Below are 25,552 nucleotides of genomic sequence, written 5' to 3' on the forward strand. Positions count from 1 at the left end.
GGATTATGTTGACCACACAAACACCTCTTCATGGAATTGTACAGATGAATTGGCAAGGTTGACTGGTGTCAGGTATTGTGAGAAGATCTTGGGACCATATGTGCAGTAGTTGTGAGTTGCTGTGGGCCCATACTTCATACTGATGGATGAATGGACAATAATACTCAATCTGATACAGCACAGGTGCTTGACGTTTTCTTGGGAACGGAAGGTACTGCACAAATGGTGTGGCCTGCTTGCTGTCCCACTTTGAGTCCCACAGAGCATGCCTGGGATGCACTAGGGACATGGGTTACATCACATCAGCATTCACCAGCCACTCTCCAAGACTTGCGAGCAGCTCAGCAGGAAGAATGGGGATTACTGCTGCAATGTGAGATTGAAGACATCATTCGCAGCATGCATCATTGATGCCAGGCCTGTATAGCTGCCAGTGGTGGTCACACCCCATACTGAACACATTAATGAGTTGTCAGAAAGCGTGCTCAAGTCTGTTAAGTTGGGAAAAAAATGAAAAATTTTTGTCTACCATTATGGATGTTACAGTTGTTTACATTCTGTATTCTTTACATTGTTCCTACTTTACTATCACATGTTTCTACTGTTTTGTGGCAAAATAAATGATATCTTGAAAAATTTCCATTTGTTGCTTTAATTTTGGACACCATTGTGTCTGGGGGCAGTGGCTTCCGAATCCTACTGTGACGTGGGTGTTTCAGGATGGTATGACTGCTCATGGGTTATCATTGTGCATGATCAAATTAGTGATTCCTTCAATGTAGCCAGTCTATTTGCTGTTAAATACACAGTAGTCAATGATGTCTCCTGTCATTAATACACAATTTCCCATGGCAACTAACTCCAGCACCCATGTCATTGGCACCCAAAGTATGGTTGTGATGAACTGCATTGATATTGCATGTCCTGCCTTTCCTTCCTATGACTGTCACAACAAGGGTTAGCAAATTATCTGACATATCCCATTTATCATGCCAGTGGAGCATCTATCTGTAATTCAACAACCCCCAAGTATAATCTATGAGATGGTGGTATAATGGAAGTAAGTGAATCATTGAAGCTGCACAGGCAATACTGAACTGTAACAATATCAAATCACAATCTAGCTTATTTACCAGAAGTAATAGTCACAGAAACTTCTGTCCTGACAAGTTTTTTTAATCATAAATATGTAAACTAGCTGCCTAGTGCCACCCTGACATCTTATACAAGTAGTGCCAACACTGCTGTAATGTCAAACCAACGAGTCAGTGAGCTGCCATCTGTGTTGACCCAACAAAGACCTCTGAGAAGAGTTTGTACAGCAAGTGGGGACAGTATTCTGTCAATCTACAGCAGGTGTGTAGACCACTGAATATCACAACAATATTGGACATGTTTACAAAGATAGAGGAACATGCAGGGCTCAAAATTGAAATAGTATGAGACTGGAGTACCCAAGAATGTTTCCAGGGACTGTGTGAAGCATGTGGTGACGCAGAGTTGTCATACAGCATAGTCACACGATGGGTTAAAGCATTCTGATTAAGTGGAGATGCTGTGAAGGATCACTCCCGTACAGGATGAACTCACGTGGAGGACAATACAGTTCAACTTCTTGCTTCCTTGTTGGATGTTGATCACCACTGGATTGTGCATGAATTAGCAGCAGAAGTCTGAGTATGCCACGCAGCTGTGCTCCGCATTCTGCACGACTTTCTGGGGTACCGCAAAACTGCAGCATGTAGGTTGAATACCCCATGAAATCTCAGAGGTGCAACAATTGCATCACTGTGCCATCACACGTGATTTGTTGGGCCAGTACCAAAGGGAACTGAATGACTTTGACACATCGTCACTATCGGTGAAACCTGGGTATGCTTGTGTATACCAAACTTGAAAGGTCAATCCAACGAATGGAGGCATCCTGGTTCTCCTTGTCCACAGGAAGTGAGCAGTACACCACATGCTATGAAGGTGATGTTCATTGTGGCGTATGACAAAGACAGGGCAATACTGCATCACGCCGTATCACCAACGGTGACGGTAGATGCTGCCTACTTCTTTAGGTTCTTGCAACACCACCTCTGTCCAGTGCTCAGGTGAGAGCAACGAAATTTCATGGAACAGGAACCCATCATTCTGCAGGACAATGCATGATGCCAGACTGCTGCTGCTGTCCAGGACCTCTTGCACCGCTGGTAGCAGGAGAGCCTAAAACATCTTCCATACTCACCCAAAATGACTCCCTGCGATTATGATCTCTTTGCCAAAGGGAAAGAATCAGTGCGAGGGATCCAGTACAACATCAGAGATGACATTATCCATGCCATAGGGCAGTCAGGACAGGACATCCACAGAAATTATACGATGCCTTCCAGGCATTTGACAAAAGGCCTCGATTATACTGAAGGTGAGTAACTGTAATAACAGGCATCCCACAAGTTTCTCCAAGTGAAATTCCCAGACATTTCCCTGATTTCCAGACAAGTTTTAGCATTTTTCCCTGACAAAGTTTGAGATCTCAAGGGTAAGTTATGACGTAAGTTGACAATCTGTCTTTGTAGCTACCGTACAAGAAACAATAGTGCAAACAAGGAAATGTCTTAAAAAAAGATTAAGTTTCCTGATGTGAGCAAAAATCTGAAGTACTAATATCAATATCTTTTGCAATCAACTGTTTTTACATGGAGAAAGCAAGCCAAACGGATGTGTGTTTCATTACGACCATTGTTGTTATTTTATTTAAATAAAATGAAACACATCTGGTGACAAAAATATGCACTTCCTTGGAGTCACAAGACAGATTTAAGATACGTTCCCTGATTTCAGAAATAACCTCAGAAAAAAGTAAGCCTCTTGAAAGAAGTATATAAGGTGGGGAAGAATTGTTTTGGTTCTACTGTGCTCATCATTGTTCGTTATTACCCGTGTTGTTGGTTCTACCACGCTCATTATTGTCGGTTATTACCCACTGTGTTACATCTATTACGTGTTGTGTGATATATGAGTACATAGCCTACAAACAGCCAGCAACTGACAATTTTCTTCTTCTTATCGTCCATGCATTCTAACAAGTAAACTACTTTTAAAGTGCCAGAATGTACTAGAACAAATAAAATGCCACACCTTACAATGTGCTTGAGGTGAGACAGTCGCAATTCCTGCAATCTATCGCTCATGGTCTCTGGCCTGCTGAGGAGCACCGAAGTCCTGGGTCCATGGATAAACCATAAAAATCTACTGCATTATGCCACACATAAACAGACCCAGCCTATGGGCAGATCGGTGAGACTAAATGTGATGGGCAGGGCCTGCACATTAATGGGAATGAATGGTTTCAGATCAACAGGCCCAATCCATTAAAAGTACCTGCAGAAGCGGTCCCCAGTTTTGGTCCACCATGGAAATTCACCAAAAAAAGTGGCCAGCTATTCACGAGCCACAGACAGTTTGTTGATGAAATGAGACTACAGTGATCAATCCATGCAACAGATAACTTGTTTAAATACTCTGAGAATCAATAATAATGGGGATAGGTAGCAACTCACCGTAAAGATGATTGCTGAGTTGCAGACAGACACAATGAAAAGACAATCACACTTGCAATTAAATTTTCAGCCAAAGCTTTTGTCAGAAAACGAGAGCACACAAACATTCAAACAATCACTCAGACAGAACTCATACACATGACTGCCGTCTACGATTGTTGCATCTTCAGTCTCCGAGAATCAGATCCAAATGAACCACTCCCCATGCCTTCCTACCTCTTGTCAGCAGCTTTTAAGGTAGCTACAAGAATTGGTGAACGATTCACGACACCTCAGTAAACAAATCATTTCATCTACTGAGACAAAAATGAGATTCTTCCAGTGGGTTTTTTTCCCCCCCCGATATTTCCCTGGTTTACCTGACGTGTTTGAAATTCTCTGATATTCCCTGATTTCAAGACCCAGTGGAAACCCTGATGTACTGCTGTTAATAAAGCCATTTCAGAGAAAAATAATGGATCTCATTCCTTTTTACCCAGGCCTTGTATTTACACCAAGATAATTACAACTATTTAATATTGTTCTTTAGCAGATTTTTCACAAGAAACTGCTGAAGAGGTTAGAATTGACAACATAAATAAATGAATCAGAAGACTACATTTCAGACTTATCTGCAGTAAATGTGTCCTGCCAAAGATATCAGAAATATCTGGAATAAAATACATTGTTTCTGGGTAACTACTGCAACCTGCATCAATACAGACCTACTTACTATATGCATCTCTTGGTTTCCCTCCCCGATCTGCTACCCGTCCATCCAAATTGATGATTCCTTGATGTGTCAGAATGTGTCCAATTCAAACAGGCCCTTATTTTAGTCAATTTATACCGCAAATTTAACTTCTTCCCAATTCAATTCAGTAACTCCTCAATAGTTATGTGATCCACACACATAATCTTCAGCATTCTTCTGCAACACAACATTTCAAAAGCTTCTGTTTTCTTCTTGTCTGAACTGCATCATGCACCTTTCACTTCCATATAAGGGTATACTCCAGACAAATACTTTCCTAAAAGACTTCCTAACACTTAAATTTATATTCAATGTTAACAAATTTATCTTCTTCAAAAAGGCTTTTCTTGCAATTGCCAGTCTAAATTTTATACCCTTTCTACTCCGGACACCAGTTATCTTACTATCCAAATGGCAAAAGTAAAATATAGCTTGAGAGATTTGAGACTTAAAGATAATATGAGTATCACAGACAACATGAAAAATGAGGCATTAAGGTTTTTAGAATGAGACTTACTAATGTGAAATGATTTCACAAAGAAAATCACAAGGTAAAATAGTATAAATGATTAGATTACAAACTAATTCTACAAACATATACTTTTACAATTTATTTTAAAGGAGTCAAAGTATTAGATTAAAAGTGTTGATGCTCATCATGTATCAGCCATGAAATATCAAATATGATTTAAGAAAAAGCAAAGTAAAAGAGAAAATAAAGCGTATAACATTTAGTCAACAAATAAAGGAACCACAATGATGAAAAGTACATGAACTACTTAAAAATGACCCCTTTCATTTGAGAACATGCTAAAAACTAATTAAAAGTAAAAATTCTAACAAACCAATAGAAATTCTGTAAATGAACAACAGTAAATTTACAACTGCTGAAGATGGACATGTGGCTCAATACTGCCTGGCCAAAATAAAATAAACAATAAAAGAATCAGCCTTATCTATCTATATAAAAACAATGTCATCAATATCATACAGGTGCAGGGCACTATGAACACAAAATTATGAAACACTACAAAGGAAGATGCTATGTGAGCAAATGAAAATTGTTTAGGATATTACAAAAAACAGGCATCTAATAATGCAAAGAAAGCCACACGACATGATGAAAAGGAAAAGATCAGCTGATGGTCGAGGCATTCAAGAACTTAAAAAGTTTATATCAAGTAAAATGATATGTTTTACAACAAAAACCCTATCATGTAACTCAATATGCATAAAACGGCACAGTGGCAAGGGTATTGGCCAAACAGAATCAGTTTGGATGAAATTTAACTGAAGTTTAAACATATATAAAACAATATGTAGAATCTCAGAGCACTGAAGGCATGTTTTTTTAACATCCAGATGGAGTGAGACATGCCTGAGATATTATACAGGGTGTATACGTGGACGAGCAAAAAAAATTCCCGGATTTTCCTGGTTAAAAATACACTTCCTCCCGGATGAAAATACACTTTTTCCGTGTTAAGTAACAGTATACTTTTCCTCGGAACTGTAAAACTTATCAATCCTTTCAATGCTTGTGGTTTTCTACACCTGCATAGAATTTCCCGGCACTTTAGAAAACGAAAGTCAGGGGAAAAAAAAAACGTTTTGGAAAGATATCCGATGTGCAGCAACATGTACACTGCATATTTTCGTATTACAAAAGTATAAATTCGAATTCCACCAAACACCGCATGTTACTTTCCGAAGGATTGAAATCGAGATTGTGATGCGCTTTTGTAAGCCAGTTGTAGCTCATGTCACGTGACCTCGCCAGCCGATGTCAGCGGATATTCAGAGCATAGGACATGTGATGTAGTCAGCCAATAGCAACATCACTGTTCAGTAGCGCGAACACACAAATAGGAAAAGGTAATGGTTTAAATTACTGTACATAGTGTTGCTACAAGAAAAGAAAACCTTTCACGTATAATATTGGCCTCTGAGATTGAAAAGCTGCAAGAGAAGCTAAGCTTTCACACATAATGTTGATCTTTTATGCGCACACAAATGTGCCAGTGAAATTTCTAACAACAACATAAATGTCTGAACTTCTGCTCTCAAAAATATTCTAAATGGTCATCGTCAAAGATTTGAATTTTGAATGAGAGTCAAACGCTCCAATTTAAGAAATTCATCGGACATTCACGCACAGAGTTCAACTTGTGTAAAAGGAAATTTAATTTACTAGAAAGTAACGCTTTTCAAACAACCATTCAGAATATTTTCCCGCGACAGTTGAAACTAGTCAATAGTGTGGAGTTAAACACTTCGTTTCAAATAAATTGACTGTCTCAGCAGAAAAGATTAATAAAAGTCAAATTTCTTTAACAAAACAACAAAAATAACTTCATTGTTCTGCAAGGCAATTAACGCTTGACTGTCAGAAAGGTGGAAACAAAATAAAATCTGAAGCTAATATTTTAGCCTTCCATAATTATGTGAATGACGTGAGAACAATAAACGAAGAGGAAACAGCAAAATCATTTAATGTAAACAGGGGTCACATGGAGACTACCACCTCCAAACAACAACTCAGACTGCTCTGCGCATCAGGTCCAGATCTACGATATTTCCGAACCGGGGCAATAATAGATAGTGACGTTCCTCCTCCCTCTAGTTTTAGAGGTAGCAGGTAAAAAATTTAAAAATCGACTTTTCAAAAATATCTTCATTTTGTAGCGCACATCTTTCTGATGAGTCTGATACACAAAACATATATGATCGAGGGAACGTAAAACATTTCGTCTTAAGTATGCCGAAGTACAGTGGCACGCCTCTTCACCAGCATTCTTCCATCGCACGTCTCTGTATTTCGCTCTGTGAAATTCAAACATGTAATATTTTGTAATGGGTGCCATCAAACTATATTCAGGCCAGTGGAAATTAAAATGTCCTGTGGTGCCTCTCCTGCTCCCAATCGGCCAGTTTGACATCCTGCCCCTCTTAAAAAAATATCACAGTTAATAGTGGATGGGATTATTCGTAACCGGGAGAACAAGTATTCTTCAGAAAATTCGCAGTCTTTACTGCCTATTAGCTAATAACTTGCTGTTTCGAGTGACATAAAACTAAATATAGGATATATAAAACGAGTAAAAACAAGAGACAAGCAAGACAGTACACATTTCCTCAATCCTTAAGTCCTAGCATTTTTTTCTCTCTAATCTTGCCACAGCTTTATATGGCGTACTTTCCTTTCTGGGAAATAATATATTACCTCATCAAAGTTCGTCAATGTTTTGCTCCATGAACAAACGAAATGTCGTTGTTTAATACCACAAAAGCTTTTAGTACAAATAGTACCCACGACTGGTGTGGTTTCTCGATCTAATTACGTGTATTTTGCCACTGTGTGCTAGATAAAACGAAACAGGCCTTCCTAATATTGCAGCAATTGTTACACACACCAAATAAACGAGACTGTTTTGGCACAAATGGTCATTTTTATAACACGACAGAATATAATTCACGAAGAACCAATATCAAATGCCTATTAGGCCTACTACAAGCAAAAAGTTTTATGTTAGGAAATAGTTTCACATTTCATTCATACACTCTAGCTTCTGAAGCATGAGATCGAAAAGTAGCAGTACGAAATTTTTATATAAATTTGGAATCGTCATATTCTTCCGTAATTTGTGAGAGTCTCCGTATCTTCTCCTTCCTCATTCTAATTTGGAATTTCTTGTCACCACTAATTCTGTAACTATTTCTGTCAGTGTCAAAATTTATTCTCTGGTTAACTTCAGCAACCCTGCCACAATCACCGGAGTAGTTATCCCGCATTTGTTCTCCGGTTAAGCGTTATTACATGTACGTACAACGCGTTTTCTGCGCTACTCCCAGAATAGAACTTTAGCGGCTGCTAGCCGGGGACTGTATAACTGGCCCTTAGTAGTGTAGCGGTCTGGCCAAAAGTGTTTTGTCAAAATTTAATTTTCTTGGATACACAGGGAAGACAATAAGTAATCTTAGTTGCCTGTTATTCCTGTTAGTCGTTTATTTCCACTCTGGTTGTCTGAATCTATGGAAGTCGCTAGTAATTATAACAACGCTGATAATTTGCAAACCCAACCACATAAACAGCGTTTGTCATTCACCCTTTCGGCTTTATTTGCTCAGCTTGTATAGACCCCATCCCCTTCTGTCTACAGGAAAGTTTATTTCTAGATGCGACGGATGCTGGGCGCTTTGTGAAAAAAGGTTTTTCCCTCATACTGATGTTTTGAGCATTAATGGAGATCTTAGCAAAGTCAATAACAAATGAATGCAAATTTTAAATTTATTTTACTTTGTTCTAAGAAATCTATTTACTAGATAAACAGAATTGGTATATCTTAATGTAGATAGCACTGGAAGCTCAACAGTTCAGAAACTAGAAATTTCATTTGAAGCATTTAACTTGTTGGCAAGTTGGTTAATTTACTTGGCTAATTCAGCAAGCAATTCAGTAAGTTTCTAACTACAATGATAAACAGTGTTTCTTAACAACCAGAGGCCTCTGCATAGGAAAAACTGTGGAACTGCTATAAACTAAATATTTTTAGATTTTTTTATACATAACATTAAGTTACTTGCTCTATTGTGCTACCTACCAAAATTGAGATCTACTAATTATCAATGAGTATTACGGACTTCCAGACACCTATGGAAGATTGAATGCTAAAGCTTTTCAGGATGTTTATTATTATAAACTTTAACCCAACTTACCTGGATATAAAGGGAATACTGATGCCATCTTGATTTTTTAAGCATAAGGGAAGGATAAGAAACTTTCAAGGAATTACTTGGGATATGGCAAAAAAGAAAAAACCCTGTTGTCATAAACAAGTGGCAAGAAACATACGGTGTAATATAATGAGAGAGAAACAGGAAGGTGGGAGAAAACGAAGTGTGATATGGAGAAAAACATGGAATTAAAACTGATCTGAAACATACATAACTATTAGTAAATACGAAGTGCCATAACTTGGTTAAGTTGAGAAGGAAAATTGAGGACATGGCAGAAGAATATGTGAACTACAGGCAAATCTCTGTACTGCCCTATTCTTCTTTGCTCATCATATGGTATCCAAATCACAAGTTCTGCTATTTTAAAATGTCTTCACTATTTGTCCTTAGCTTGAATACATATGCTGAATTTGGTAGCAGCAGGGTGACATTCTTTTTTTTCCTGAAGAATGTTATGTTCTTCATTTATCATCTTATATGCATTATTTCAGCAAGACACACCTTACATACCTGAGGATTCTGGAGTATGTGTTTCACACCATTCACAAGGTGGGTTAAAAATTTTCCTCTCTCTGTATTACTAAAGAGAGATCTCCGAACAGATGCTATCTGAACAAGACAGGACAGTGCCTGCAAAAAATTAAAATTGTGATGAATATCTAATAGTTGTAAATAAACCAATGTTTAAACAAGGACAATAATGACATATTCATAAACCATAACTCAGTCAATGAAATTTTAAGTTAAAATTTCTTTCATTATGAATTTAAACAGCTCCAAATTGATATACAGTATCTGTGTGAACATTAAATTAATGCCAGGGCAGTCACCTTAAAAAAGGGATCAGGTATTCCCACAATCCTTGGAGCAGCACTGTCTATCACATAAGCAGCAGTGACAGCTTTACTGGCGCCACGAGCTGAAGCTACACATACAAATTATTTCTCAGCTACATGTCAACAACTTTACCCTCCAACATGTTTTTGCTAATGTGAACTATAGATTGTAGTATTTTTTATTATTTTGCATTCATTATTAACATTTTATTAATCTCTCCTGATGGATCTCAATTACATATAATTCAAAGAAAACAAAAAATATTTGTTTTACTTTACCAAAGTCAAATTGGAGCATGTACCAAGAAGAAATAAAGAAAAAATACTGTTGTTGATAAATGCATAGCAATTAAATTAATGCATAATTTTTAGGCTGTAAATATCTGGCTCTAAACACAAAAGCAGGCACACAAAATTAACACTAATGTAAATTCCTAAAATTGGAAAAAACGACTGATTTTTTAAACTTGGGAACATTGTTAGTTTACAGCAAAAAGGCTCTTTTTCCACATGACTGTCGCTGATATACAATTTCAAAACGTGAAAATGAACTTCATGGTTAATATTTTTCTTGCTGTGTGCCCCATGCAAAAAGCAAAAATAGACAATATTAACTTGGTGCATTAAGTTCATAGCATTTTTGTTTTGCATGTTGATATTTTGGTTGTGAGGGGTTTATTTGCCGATGCCATTTGTATTTGTATTTCACTGTTACTATCTGAGTTTACATATTGTCATTTGGAGATAGTGAGTAGACCTGTGACGGTACAAAAGAGTGCCAAATGAAGAAATCTGAGCATTTCAGACACATTCCTCTGTTTGAATTCAGTAGAGGGGTGACAGCAACGGAGGTGGCCGGGAACATTTGCACCTTGCATGATGATAATGCCACTGGACGGAGCACGGCAACAAAATGGTTCTCTGATTTTAAGAAGGAATTTTTCACCATTAGTGACTCACCACATTCAGGAAGACCTTTGGGGTTTCATGAAGATTGTTTAAATGCATTAATGCACATAAGCTGTGTCAGCATACTTGAGAAAGGGAAAATGTAATGAACTGGTATGATTCCACTATCGAGCGACATTTGCATGGCATGCAATGGTAAAGGTTCAAAAATCGTGTGTATGGGTACCACAAGCCCCAAAAATCAGCAGGTGGCCATATGTACATCTCTGCTTGCTCGTCATCAACTGGCTCGTGCACAACACCAACCATTCCTATCCCATACCATTACTGGTGATGAGGAATGGCGTCTTTATGGTAACATAAGAAACAGAAAGGAATGGTTGAACCCAAACAGAGCAGCAACTCCCCATCCAAAGACCTACACACATATCCACAAAAGATGATGTTATGCATCTGGTGGAACAGCAACAGTGTGTTGTACTATGAGTTGCTTCTCCAAGGTATATCCATCACTGCTGACATTTACTGTCAACAGCTGAGATATCTTTGCAGACGTAACCCAAGAACAACAACCAGGAAGACTGCGTGAAGTGATGCTATTCCCTGATAACACCTGCCCACATTCTGCTAGACTGGAAAAAAAAATACTACCCAAGGTTGGGAAGGGAAGTCATTCCACACCCACCTTATTCACCAGATCCTGCGCCCTCAGATTTTCACCTTTTCTGCTCATTATCAAACAACCTTCAAGGAGCTTCCTTCCAGATGAAAATGTGAGTTGAAAATATATAATGCACTCCAAACGTAGCTCAACGAGTTCTTCACCTCAAAACCACGTGATTTCTTCAGTTGCAAAATCAGAAAATTGGCCCAACATTGGCAGATTGTTATAAATAGTGAAGGAGAATGTATTATTGATGACTGAAGCCTCTGTTACGTGTGTCTGTTGTGTTTATTAAACTTATGGAAAAATTCTATCAATTTATTCAAAAACCAACAAAAATATAGTAGAGATATTTTCTCTTGTATACTCGAAAAGGCGCATAGAAACTTGCAACTGTCAACTGAAATTTTCAATGTTATACTTATTACTTGACTCTACCCTCACTAGAATACATTTGCACAGAATACATCTTTCAGTACTTATTCAGAGAAGAAATGAGTAGCGAAAAATCAGTTTTAAATGGACTTAGAACACCATTTTGAAAACTCTCAAAATCAGTACTTTTTGTGGGTTCTAACAAAATTTGAAAAGGTTAATATGCTTCTTTTGAAAAGACGTGAGCATCAAAATATAACTAAATAAATAAAATCTATAAAAGATTTGAATTTTCAGAGTAGAACCATTAATAAAATGCTACACAAAAATAGTCAGTAATCTGGCACTTCAGCAAATTTTTTTCTGTAAGATGTTTTTGCACATAAATTCATTTTATTCATTCCCAACTGAATAATATTTTGAAATACTTATGCAAATGACACCAGTTTTAATATGTCAGCATTTTAAATAATGAATAATGTGATTTGTGTTATTAGTTAGGAAGTTTAGCAGTTTTAGTGTTGTCTCACAACAGGACCATTATATTAGTGTATGATTCCAAAACAGATGTCTCCCAATCTTGTTTTTACAAAACATGCTTGTCACTGTCGATGAAAAAAACAATTAAAAGAACTACGTCCATCAGATGAATACTCTTCTAAAACTTGTAGACATATGTTCAGCAAGAAAACTCGGGGAGCACAAGCAGAAATTGTGAACAATTCGGTGCTTGCTTTTTGTAACTCTACAGCTGAGTACACATGGCCTGTATAGTGGATTTTTATTCATCACATTGTATACATTAAGAGTTTCTGAAACAAATGTTTATCTATACATATACAAAGATTACATCCTCTCCAGCAGAATGCATAACAAATGACAATAGCTATAGGCAAATATCAAGACCTTTTGTATAGTTCAACACCCTACTTGTCACTGTAAGGAAATTTTCAACAGCACAATTGTAGGCATTTGTGGGACATGGCTGATACACATGAACAACTGTCTGCTGTTCAGTACTGCAGTCACAAGATGGTGATGAAGGTTTGTCCCACTATTCTTCTATGGCCCGTTACGATGCGATTCAAGGTAGTCTAAATTTCCCGAGTTTGTTCAAATCTAGGTAGCTCCTCCCGGATGCAGAGCAAGTTCAGGCTTGTGGATGAGAGTTCTGTCACCAGTAACATTCCCATTCACTGAAGGTGATGAATTCACTTTCACCAAGAATCCTGACTGTTTTAAGAGGGGGATGTCTCACTCTTTTTTCTTCTTTTTTTCCCTTGCTCCACAGGGAATACATCATTCAATACTAGAAGACTGGGGTTATCAACAATTCACATAGAAGAGCACTCTTTTGTCTGATCTCAGGAGGTGGAATGTGACTCAAGATAGGTAACAGTATCATATAAACCTACTAAAAATGCACAAGGATATGTTAAATAGTACGGTTATCTTTTTCACTAATGAACTATTATACCAGACAGATGCACAGTACTCTGCTGTTGAATAAACCAATCTGAGTGCAGATACTCAAAGTGTGTTTCCTGCTGATCTCCAACTAGGGCCACAGGGCTTATTAAAGATGTTATTTCTGCTTTCAAGTTTAGCAGATGTTTATGTCAACTGTTCCTTAAAAGAAAAGTGTCCTGCCTAATGTGGTCCCAAATTATTTTGGATGCACATTATGGTGAAGTTCATCTCCCTCAAAATAGACTTCAAGATGCCAATCTATCAGGTGGCAGAAACATGCAACTTCTGTTTTATTTGAGTTAGGTTGTAATCTCCATTACAGAAGTATTGGATTAAGATGTCTATCACAGAAGGTAGGATTTCTTCACTTGTTTTGAAGGTTTTGTGTTAGACAGTCCTTGATCAATCATCTATATAGCCTAACTTTCTGGACTATGTTGAAGGAATATTAGATCCATATAAATTAAACAAGAGAGGAGAGAGGACAGATACCTGTGATAAGATACTATTCAATACTGCTGCACAGCTAGTGTTTTTTTCTTGTAGTTTCAGCAATTGCCAATCCAGCTAACCTGCTGACGACATGTACAGCACAAATCCTACCATACTAAATCAGGGGTGTAGCTATACACCTTTATTAGATGTTATTTATCATATACTATTCCAAAGAATTTATACTGCCTTGCCAAAATTGCTGCTAGTGACATCTGATGAAAAGTAATAGCCCAAAAGCAAAAAATCCAAGGCACTGAATATAATGGAGCTCAGCCTGTTTTGTGGCCAGTGAACATGGGTACAACTCAATGTAGAAAGAGTTTCCTTAAAAAAGATGAGAGACACTCACAGCACTACCACAGCAAATTAAGCAACTCACGTGGCATGCTAAGAGTTCTGTATAGGGCAACAGACAACAATGAAATCACTCAACTGAATCTGTTCAGGTGTCACAAGAAGCAAAAAATTCTCTCTCTCTCTCTCTCTCTCTCTCTCTCTCTCTCTCTCTATATATATATATATATATATATATATATATATGTCTGCTTGTGTCTGTATGTGTGGATGGATATGTGCGTGTGTGCGAGTGTATACCTGTCCTTTTTTCCCCCTAAGGTAAGTCTTTCCGCTCCCGGGATTGGAATGACTCCTTACCCTCTCCCTTAAAACCCACTTCCTTTCATCTTCCCCTCTCCTTCCCTCTTTCCTGATGAGGCAACAGTTTGTTGCGAAAGCTTGAATTTTGTGTGTATGTTTGTGTTTGTTTGTGTGTCTATCGACCTGCCAGCGCTTTTGTTCGGTAAGTCACCTCATCTTTGTTTTTATATATATATATATATATATATATATATATATATATATATATATATGATGTGACTTACCAAATGAAAGTGCTGGCAGGTCGACAGACACACAAACAAACACAAACAAACACAAACATACACACAAAATTCAAGCTTTCGCAACAAACTGTTGCCTCATCAGGAAAGAGGGAAGGAGAGGGAAAGACAAAAGGATGTGGGTTTTAAGGGAGAGGGTAAGGAGTCATTCCAATTCGGGGAGCGGAAAGACTTACCTTAGGGGGAAAAAAGGACAGGTATACACTCGCTCGCACACACACACACACACACACACACACACACACACACACACACATCCATCCACACATATACAGACACAAGCAGACATATTTAAAGACAAAGAGTTTGGGCAGAGATGTCAGTCGAGGCAGAAGTGCAGAGGCAAAGATGTTGTTGAATGACAGGTGAGGTACGAGTGGCGGCAACTTGAAATTAGCGGAGATTGAGGCCTGGTGGCCGGACGGTGTAACACTGCGCCAAGATGTGCTGGCCGTGCACTAAGGCATGTTTAGCCACAGGGTGATCCTCATTACCAACAAACACTGTCTGCCTGTGTCCATTCATGCGAATGGACAGTTTGTTGCTGGTCATTCCCACATAGAATGCATCACAGTGTAGGCAGGTCAGTTGGTAGATCACGTGGGTGCTTTCACACGTGGCTCTGCCTTTGATCGTGTACACCTTCCGAGTTACAGGACTGGAGTAGGTGGTGGTGGGAGGGTGCATGGGACAGGTTTTACACCGGGGGCGGTTACAAGGGTCCTACTCCAAATCCCATGCCACTTTCCTTGATGTTGACGTCCACCTGTCCAATGGCCAGCTTCACACGTCCGTCCACATCAAACCCACCAACAAGCAACAGTACCTCCATTATGACAGCTGCCACCCATTCCACATGAAAAGGTCTCTTCCCTACAGCCTAGGTCTTCGTGGCAAACGAATCTGCTCCAGTCCGGAATCCCTGAAGCATTACACCAACAACCTGACAACAGCTTTCGCATCCCGCAACTACCCTCCCGACCTGGTACAGAAGCAAATAACCAGAGCCACTTCCTCATCCTCTCATACCCAGAACCTCCCACAGAAGAACCACAAAAATGCCCCACTTGTGACAGGATACTTTCCGGGACTGGATCAGATTCTGAATGTGGCTCTCCAGCAGGGATACAACTTCCTCAAATCCTGCCCTGAAATGAGATCCATCCTTCATGAAATCCTCCCCACTCCACCAAGAGTGTCTTTCCGCCGTCCACCTAACCTTCGTAACCTCTTAGTTCATCCCTATGAAATCCCCAAACCACCTTCCCTACCCTCTGGCTCCTACCCTTGTAACCGCCCCCGGTGTAAAACCTGTCCCATGCACCCTCCCACCACCACCTACTCCAGTCCAGTAACCCGGAAGGTGTACACGATCAAAGGCAGAGCCACGTGTGAAAGCACCCATGTGATCTACCAACTGACCTGCCTACACTGTGATGCATTCTATGTGGGAATGACCAGCAACAAACTGTCCATTCGCATGAATGGACACAGGCAGACAGTGTTTGTTGGTAATGAGGATCACCCTGTGGCTAAACATGCCTTAGTGCACGGCCAGCACATCTTGGCGCAGTGTTACACCGTCCGGGTTATCTGGATACTTCCCACTAACACCAACCTATCCGAACTCCGGATATGGGAACTTGCTCTTCAATATATCCTCTCTTCCCGTTATCCACCAGGCCTCAATCTCCGCTAATTTCAAGTTGCCGCCACTCATACCTCACCTGTCATTCAACAACATCTTTGCCTCTGCACTTCTGCCTCGACTGACATCTCTGCCCAAACTCTTTGTCTTTAAATATGTCTGCTTGTGTCTGTATATGTGTGTGTGTGTGTGTGTGTGTGTGGGAGTGTATACCCGTCCTTTTTTCCCCCTAAGGTAAGTCTTTCCGCTCCCGGGATTGGAATGACTCCTTACCCTCTCCCTTAAAACCCACATCCTTTCGTCTTTCCCCTCCTTCCCTCTTTCCTGATGAGGCAACAGTTTGTTGCGAAAGCTTGAATTTTGTGTGTATGTTTGTGTTCGTTTGTGTGTCTGTCGACCTGCCAGCACTTTCATTTGGTAAGTCACATCATCTTTGTTTTTAGATATATTTTTCCTACGTGGAATGTTTTCCTCTATTATATATATATATTTTATAATAGAGGGAAACATTCCACATACGAAAAATATATCTAAAAACAAAGATGATGTGACTTACCAAACGAAAGTGCTGGCAGGTCGACACACAAACATACACACAAAATTCAAGCTTTCGCAACAAACTGTTGCCTCATCAGTTTTTTAAAGGACGGGTATACACTCGCGCACACACACACATATCCATCCACACATATACAGACACAAGCAGACATATTTAAAGACAAAGAGTTTGGGCAGAGATGTCAATCGAGGCAGAAGTGCAGAGGCAAAGATGATGTTGAATGTCAGGTGAGGTATGAGTGGCGGCAACTTGAAATTAGCGGAGATTGAGTTTTTTAAAGGACATATTTAAATATGTCTGCTTGTGTTTGCATATGTGTGGATGGATATGTGTGTGTGTGTGTGTGCGCGCGCGAGTGTATACCCATCCTTTTTTCCCCCTAAGGTAAGTCTTTCCGCTCCCGGGATTGGAATGACTCCTTACCCTCTCCCTTAAAACCCACTTCCTTTCGTCTTTCCCTCTCCTTCCCTCTTTCCTGATGAGGCAACAGTTTTTTGCGAAAGCTTGAATTTTGTGTGTATGTATGTGTCTGTTTGTGTTTCTATCGACCTGCCAGCACTTTCGTATGGTAAGCCACATCATCTTTGTTTTTATATATATATATATATATATATATATATATATATATATATATATAAACAAAGATGAGGTGACTTACCGAACAAAAGCGCTGGCAGGTCGATAGACACACAAACAAACACAAACATACACACAAAATTCAAGCTTTCGCAACAAACTGTTGCCTCATCAGGAAAGAGGGAAGGAGAGGGGAAGACGAAAGGAAGTGGGTTTTAAGGGAGAGGGTAAGGAGTCATTCCAATCCCGGGAGCGGAAAGACTTACCTTAGGGGGAAAAAAGGACGGGTATACACTCGCGTGCACACACACACACATATCCATCCACACATACAGACACAAGCAGACATATTTAAAGATTATATTTTATAGTTTAATTGTGAAATTCATACTTTGTGATTGTTGGACTGAGCATACATCAATTCCACATGTAACAGTGTCATTTCTGCCCAGTCGCACATAGCTACATATGACATAACGGAAGATACCAGCATTGTTCATGAGGTTGACAAATTCTGCCAGGCAACTGCTTAAGATTTTCAATCCACACATTTCTGCCTCTGTAAAGATGTGTATACCGACATTTTACACTGCTTGCTTATTACACAATAAAAAACTAAGAAAATACTTTCTATGAAGCCATCTGAACCTTCTACATGGCATATCATATTTCAGCAGCTTCACAAGCACTTCACTTTTTCATAATCTTTCGTAGCCTGTTTCACATTCCACACATCCACTGAACATGTACATACTTATCCTCATACTTTCCACAGATGTTGTGAACTTCAAGTATCAATTTCAATCAATCAACGTATGAATGTAATGTATCTTTCTGTTACATTTTAATGCAGTATTTATTCTCACATTATGATTAACAAGGGATCAATTAATTATCCAAGCTAAGAAACATTCAGTACTCCCATATTATTCTACCGAGTCTTTTACACCTTTGTGGTTATGAAACTACTTCAATTCCACCAATCCAGCTACTTAGTGGCAAACTACCACCAATAAGTACACTTAACATTCTAACAGCCTCTCCTCTTCTGCAGTGAAACCTAAGGAACATTCACACATTTATAGCTCTCAAATTTCTATACTCTGGGGGTTTGGGCTTCTAGGGTGTGAATATGTCGTAGTGATATTTAAAATTTTTTAAACCATGTTCAAAGTGCTGTAATTCTGTGGTTAATTGTAGTAAAGCTGACAACTTGGCAAGATAGTTGAAAAGCTTGCATTGCAACATATTGTGTAATTTTTATATAAGTTGGCTCATGATCTGTACTCCAAGTGTCACTCTTAAAGTTTTCTATAAATTTTCTTGTTACAATTTCTTCCAAGTTGAAGCAACTTCATTTCCTCATACAGTTGGTTTAGAAACCTCTCCTTTTGTGGTCATATTACCTAGTAACTTGTTTATTAAACCTGTAAAAATTTGTCACTTTTGAGTTCATAGTTTTTGAGATTGCTGGTGGTGAAGTTGCCAGAACACAAATTTGCTGCAAAATTAATTGATTACTGAACCTCGGTAATTCAGAAAGGCCACCTGATCCACATTTGTGCCAACTACCATTTGGAAGAGCATCTATTTCTCTCCAAAATATCACATTTGCACACATACTTTTTCCTTGAAGGTCAATTACCCAGTACATTTTTCATGCAAATGGCCACTGGGCTATTCCGTAGTAATATGGATATAAAAAAGAACAATTAACTTTTAGCAAACTTAGTCCCCACTCACATAAAATCAACACTGAAAGGCTTACATCTGATTGTTTTGCTATCAACTTCTCACAGAAACTAGAATTTTTGGGAATATAGCTTGAGAATATAACTTGAGCAATGGAATTTTGCTAAAAATCAAAGGAACAAAACAATTTCCTTGTTTTATTTATTGTTGAGATGAAGTTGACGCAATAATCATTAGCAATGAGATGTTCAACAATATGTGAAGCGTTAGTTATTTTCTCAGCTGCACAATTACATTTATTTTTACTTTACTTAGTATGTGGCAAGTGCCGTAACAGCCATACACTTGCTCTATGAGGTTCTCCCGTTTCTATACGTCGAGTGCACTTTCCGTCCATTTGGTGTTAATGCTCATCCTGACTGTGCCCTGTGGATAATATTTCACCATAAATTCTGAGCCTTCCTCTTCCTCTTGTTCTATGTTTTCTTTTGCAGAACGCTATTTAAGTAGTCTATTCGCCATCACTCTTGATATATGTCCTGCCATTCAACCTTCTCTTCTTTAGCACTTCAATGAAGCTAAGGTGTCTTCATAGTTCCTTTGATTCTCCACTTTCTCTTACCTTCCATTCCATGTTATTGTCATCATATACAGATGCAAAAATTTTCCTTAGTATTCTGCTTTCAAATATTAACAATTTTTCTTCATCTTTCTTCATAAATATTAATGCCTCATATCTGTGTAATCTTTTCTTTAGAATTTCGATGAAATTAAATAGTGTTTTGTTTGCTGTCGCTAGATGTCTATTTCTGTATGTGTTCTGTCAATGGCGTCCCCTTATCTTAGTCCAGTGCACACCTTATAGTTTTCAGTTTCTCCTACTAGTGTCTCTATGCATCAAAGTTTCATCTATACACATTTTATATAATGGACATCTACCCTGACCGGCCAGAACATTATGGTCACTGACTTTTATCAATGAAAACTCATCTAGGCAATAGCAGTGTCACACGCTGAGGAATGACTGTTAGTCATACACATGGTGCATGTAGTATCAGTGAGTGTGCTGTCTGTGTGTAATATGGGGAAGGTGCACGATCTATCTGAGTTTGACCGAGGACAGATTGTGACGGCTCAGAGGCTCAGTACGAGCATTTTGGAAACTGTACGAGTTGTCAGGTATTAGAGGAGAGCTGTGGTCAGATTCTTCAACACGTTGCGAAACCAAGGTGAAATCACGTCCAGATGTCGTGGTGTTGGATGGTCACCCCTCATTACACATGTCAGACGTCATAGGCTGGGTGGGCTGGTGAAACAGGGCAGGCGGCAAACTGTTGTGGAGCTAAAATATAACTTCAATGCTGGCCAGAGTACAAGTGTGTCTGAACATACAGTGCACTGAGCTCTCATAATGATGGGCCTACACAACCAACAACCCACGCATGTGCCAATGTTAACACCACGACATTGGAAACTATGACTAAACTGGGCATGATCATCGGAATAAGACATTGCCGCAGTGTCAAGAGTGTTGTACGGTCTGATGAATCCTGATACCTTCTTCATCATGCTGAAGAGAGGGCATGAATCTGGAACATTCACATGGGCATCCTTGAATCCAGTGGAGCTCGTGCAAGCCACCATGACGGCCAACAAGTATCATACACTGGTTGCAAGACCACATATACTCCTTTATGGCAATCATGTTTCCTAACAACAGTGTCATTTTTCAACAAGATAATGTGTTACGTCACAAGGCTAGGAGAGCGATGGAGTGGTTCGGAGAACACAGTGGTTAGTTCCAATTGATGTGCTGGCCCAACACGCTTGATCTGAACCTGATCAAACACATCTGGGATGTTAGCCCATCGCCCCCTTTCCCCTGAATTTACAGAAATTAGATGACTTGTGTGTGCAGATCTGGTGCCAACTCCCTTCAGTGATCTACCAAGGCCTCACTGTTTCCATGCCTTGATGCGTCACTGTTGTTATCCATGCCAAAGGCGGACATACTGGTTATTAGGTAGGTGGTCATAATGTTCTGGCTGATAAGTGTACACTGAAGTCCGACACCTTCTCTATTACTTGTCTTAGAGTTAATAAATGATTTCTTGTGGATCTATTTCTAAGGAAACCACACTGGTAGTCCCTAATTAGTTCTTCAGTTATTGGGATCGGACTGTTTAATATGTAAATTGGTAAGACTGTTTATATTAAGACAGTATTACACTATGAACCTACTGCATTCAAGTTAGCACCATTAGAATGAAATTTTGCTAAATGTTGAAGATTTTCTCCTGAACAAGTCTGAAACTGCCAACTTTTTCATTAGCTCTATTACATGACACTGCTGAAGTGTAAGTCTTCTCCAACATCCCAAGGTTATATATTCGGAACTGCAGGCTTGTTTACAATGTCGAGTGTGAAAGGTGATAATTTTGTAAAGCTGATATTTTTTCATATTGAAACTTCTGAGAGGTCTAGGTTTGTATTTATTAAGCAGTTCCTGGTTTTGTGCAGCTAGAATGAAATTAAGTTATGATTAAACAGAACTATGAACTAAAATTTTCATTATGTGTCGTGCTGGTACAAGCAAATGATTATCTATGTTTACATTCTTGCACCCGTGCCTTGTTTCGACAAGCTGCTATAGATTGCACATGACGGGAGTTGCGCATGTCGTGTCGTAACGACGGAAGCTATTTCACGTACTGGTATGTGCACTTTTACTGTGCCTGCACCACTGATCTCAGTGTCTCGTATCTTTTTCAGTTCTGCACAATAGTGTGACTGCAAAAATGCAAAATGGCTTTTACAGTTCTCTCTCATCACAGCTCCACAACTACTCCGACTCTTGTGGCTATTCTCTCATGAAATCAAATATGCAGTACTTTCACCAATTATGGTGATACATAAACATACTGAAAGTAAAATTATATGCACATTTATGTAAAACATATAAACTCTGAATTAATTTGTTGACATACCTTATTATGTTACAGTGTCTCTCGAGATCTTTCCTTGCTGTGTGTCTCAATAAACAGGCTTATACTTTCTTCTTTGCATTCCATTTCTATTATAAGAAGCTATCATTTGATATAGAGCTTTCTCAACAGCAAAACTAAAAGCCAATTTTCATTTGTTTTATTGTCATATTTATAAAAAATTATTCACTGAAAAATGTGTCAAATACCTTACACAACAACCAAAAGAGCACTCAAGAGCTCACATATATCTCTTCTGCTGACCACAGGTGAAAACAGTAACATTCGGAAAGCCCATTTGCAATGCTGTGTTTTTCACATGCGCATATGCACCTCCTCCACAGCACACATGTGGATCCAGGGCAGAATAGAACAGCACCTGTTTCTCCATAGTGGATAAACCATCTGCTAACAGTAGCTTCACCTATTCTGCCATTAGGTGGCAGGCCATCTACACTTTACTTGTAGGTATGTCATGTAATACCGGCTTTAAGGACAGTAGTTCTAATTGCAGTTGTAGTCCTCCATTCTTTAATAATTCAGTATCTGTCTGGTCTTCATCACAAGCCTTTTTATTCCTTAATTTCTTTATTTTTTGCTGTATTTCATTTACTGATGAGATGGTACCTGTACATCAACTGTATCACGTTTTTCAAATTTAATGTAAAACTGTGGATCATTGAAGCTGGATAGATGTCACTCTTGTTGGTCACTACACACTGTTCACTGTTCTCGAGTCATTTTGGCCTGAATGTACAATTTGTCTCCATTATAAACCCATTTTGCTGACAAAATTTTAATCTCTGCAGTGATTAAGCTGTAATCCATTTGATAATAAGAATCATCACAATTGGAAAAATCTGAGCCAAATTTAAGGAACCCTCATGAATCAGCAAGTACGGTTCGTCAAATGGGCAAAAATTATGTTTAAACTGTCAAATAGAACACCATATTATATTTGCTGCTGTTACAGCTTTGGTTTCATCTAATGGAGGTGGAAACATAAGAATTTTTAAAATCAGTTTTTGAATTCTCTTGGGGCTTCCTCTCTTAAAATTCTGACGGCCATTAAGATGCAATTTAAAAGGCTACATCAAACACAAAGCTTAATAAGTAGCCAAGTGGCATATGCTAGTGGCTACCATCCTGGTGAGCTGCAACAGCCAGCAGGTTCAAGTCAACAGGAGTGAAGTGCATGAACTGTTCTGATTATACTTGGCTATTGTCAGACTTGAAAGAAAAATGCACAAATCTTGTCAAGCTGAGAAAATTCAGATTTTCACACCAGCACCAAGGTGCTGACTCATTAAACAGCCTTTGCAGAACTGTGTCTCTGAGAGAATAGTTGAAACAGAAAGTTTAAAATTGAAAAGGGCCTGCTGTAGCACTACGCAAAAAGCACGTAAAGTTCTTTCTGATGGAGTTAAAAGACACAAGCACTTGAATTTTTTGATGATGATGATGAATTTAGTAGGATCTGCCTTAGCATGAAGACTTGTGTTTCTGTCTGAATTGATGGAATAAAAGTTCAGAAACAAAAGTGCCTGTTGCAAAGCAATTTCAAAGAAATGTTCATTTTTATCGAAATGAGCTTGCCAATAAATTGGCTTTTCTAAATTATGTGATCTCACGTCAAAATGGTGGGTCAATGTTTGTCACTCAGGTGTGTGTGTGTGTGTGTGTGTGTGTGTGTGTGTGTGTGTGTGTGTGTGTGTGAGAGAGAGAGAGAGAGAGAGAGAGAGAGAGAGAGAGAGAGAGAGAGAGAGAGAGAGGAGGGGGGGGGGGAGGTGGTGGTTGGGGAGGGGGCACACAATAGATTAGGAACTGATGCTTGCCATAACATCACTGACAAGGACTATAAATTTTTGATGGGTTTGACAGTTTGCAATACTGAATCAAAAGCTTTCATGCAAGATTTGCCCTGAGAGAAAATAACTCATATTCCACTGATCTATGCAAGAACACTGACCCTGAAAAAACTGTGGAGTACTAACAGTGGACAGGTTGTGCATCACTTGAAACTAAGCTATTGGTGGTAGATTGATTTTGTCACAGACATGGCATCAAAAACATCTGACTGGACTGTATCACCACTTTGTTCCAAAAAATCAGACACAATATCTCAAAACAGATAAGTAAAACCTTAATAAGCCTCATGAAGTAACTGCATTGCTTCATTTTGCAGAGAATCAGTCCTTTGTTGACCTGAATGCCATCCAAGATTTTCACTGGGAAACATTTAACCCACACGACAGCCCGTATCTGCATATTTCTTTGAAAATTAGTAAAGACTAAGCAAAAGTTTTTGTGTAATTAGTGACAGCCTAAAACATGTTACAGTTGCAGTTCAAGTCTATTTGACAAAACTTGCAGGCTTACTGATACAAAAAGTGGGAAACCTGTAGAAAATCGTACTTCAGTGACAGGTTTGCAATCCAGTACAAGAATTACACCGGAATCATCAATCTTTGCTACCACCTCAAAGATTTTGGTGTAAATGCTGAGTGAAACGTTATTGCAACAAATCCATGACTGACTGCATGAGCTAGTTGACAGGGCACAAAGGAAAATCAAATCATCATTCCTTTGAATTTACACACACTCTGTTAGCAGAACTTGAACTCTAGAGCAAATTACCAGCTTAAAAGTTGCCAGTGGACTACTACTCAACTGTAGCCAGAATACTTCAATCAACTGATAAGGCCCCAGAATCAATGGTTTCAACACTGCAACCATGGCAGTATGTCACATGCATGTGTGACACCTAGAAGACTGTAGCTCACTGCAATTATTTGTGTAATACAATGTGGAACTTTGCTTAAATATAAATTAGATTTATCAGATTGATCTAAAGGGAGACACTGGAAGTAAATGAAATTCATCATTGATAGCCCTCAGTTTGTCAACTACATGAAAATATGGCAGAACTATGTATCCATAACGAAAGAATCCTGCTGAAAATGGGGCAATGAAATTCTTGTTTTCTAACAAAATATTCAAAATTACATATAACAGACTCATGTTTTACTTTTAAGTGGAACAACCAGATTACAAATACAGTGAATATATAAATGCATCTCCTATGACATTTTAGAACATGAAAGAGGAAAGTCTGGCACAGGCAACTAACTTGGCAACTATCTGTTGCAACTGAAAGAAACTGAGGAGTTAACTCTGTCTTTAGTGGGATTCAAATCACAATATTTTATAAAATATGTTACTGCCATACTATATCATTGGGTCACATATGTAGCTAGCTATTCCAAAGTTACAGTGCACCAGTTTCTGCCTGCTTATTTTGTTTTTATTTGACACTGGACATTTTGGAGATGGTAATTGTGGAGACTAATAGCCACAGCCGCTGTATCATCTGACGGCACTATTTTTCAAATAAAATATTATGTTGGACTTCAGTCATAATATATTT

At 38.7% G+C, this 25,552-nt stretch overlaps 1 protein-coding gene across 4 annotated transcripts in view; it reads right to left on the reverse strand.

The window, feature by feature from the left end:
* Positions 1-25,552, reverse strand: part of LOC124784582 (exportin-7) — a 247,235-nt gene that overhangs the window by 147,592 nt on the left and 74,091 nt on the right. For all 4 annotated transcript variants that reach the window (XM_047254115.1, XM_047254113.1, XM_047254114.1 and 1 more), the window contains exon 6: positions 9,529-9,648. In XM_047254115.1, coding sequence (XP_047110071.1) covers positions 9,529-9,648 — 120 coding nt within the window. The remainder of the gene's footprint in view (positions 1-9,528; positions 9,649-25,552) is intronic.

Source organism: Schistocerca piceifrons, chromosome 1 (assembly GCF_021461385.2).
Source record: "Schistocerca piceifrons isolate TAMUIC-IGC-003096 chromosome 1, iqSchPice1.1, whole genome shotgun sequence".
Lineage (NCBI taxonomy): Eukaryota > Metazoa > Arthropoda > Insecta > Orthoptera > Acrididae > Schistocerca > Schistocerca piceifrons.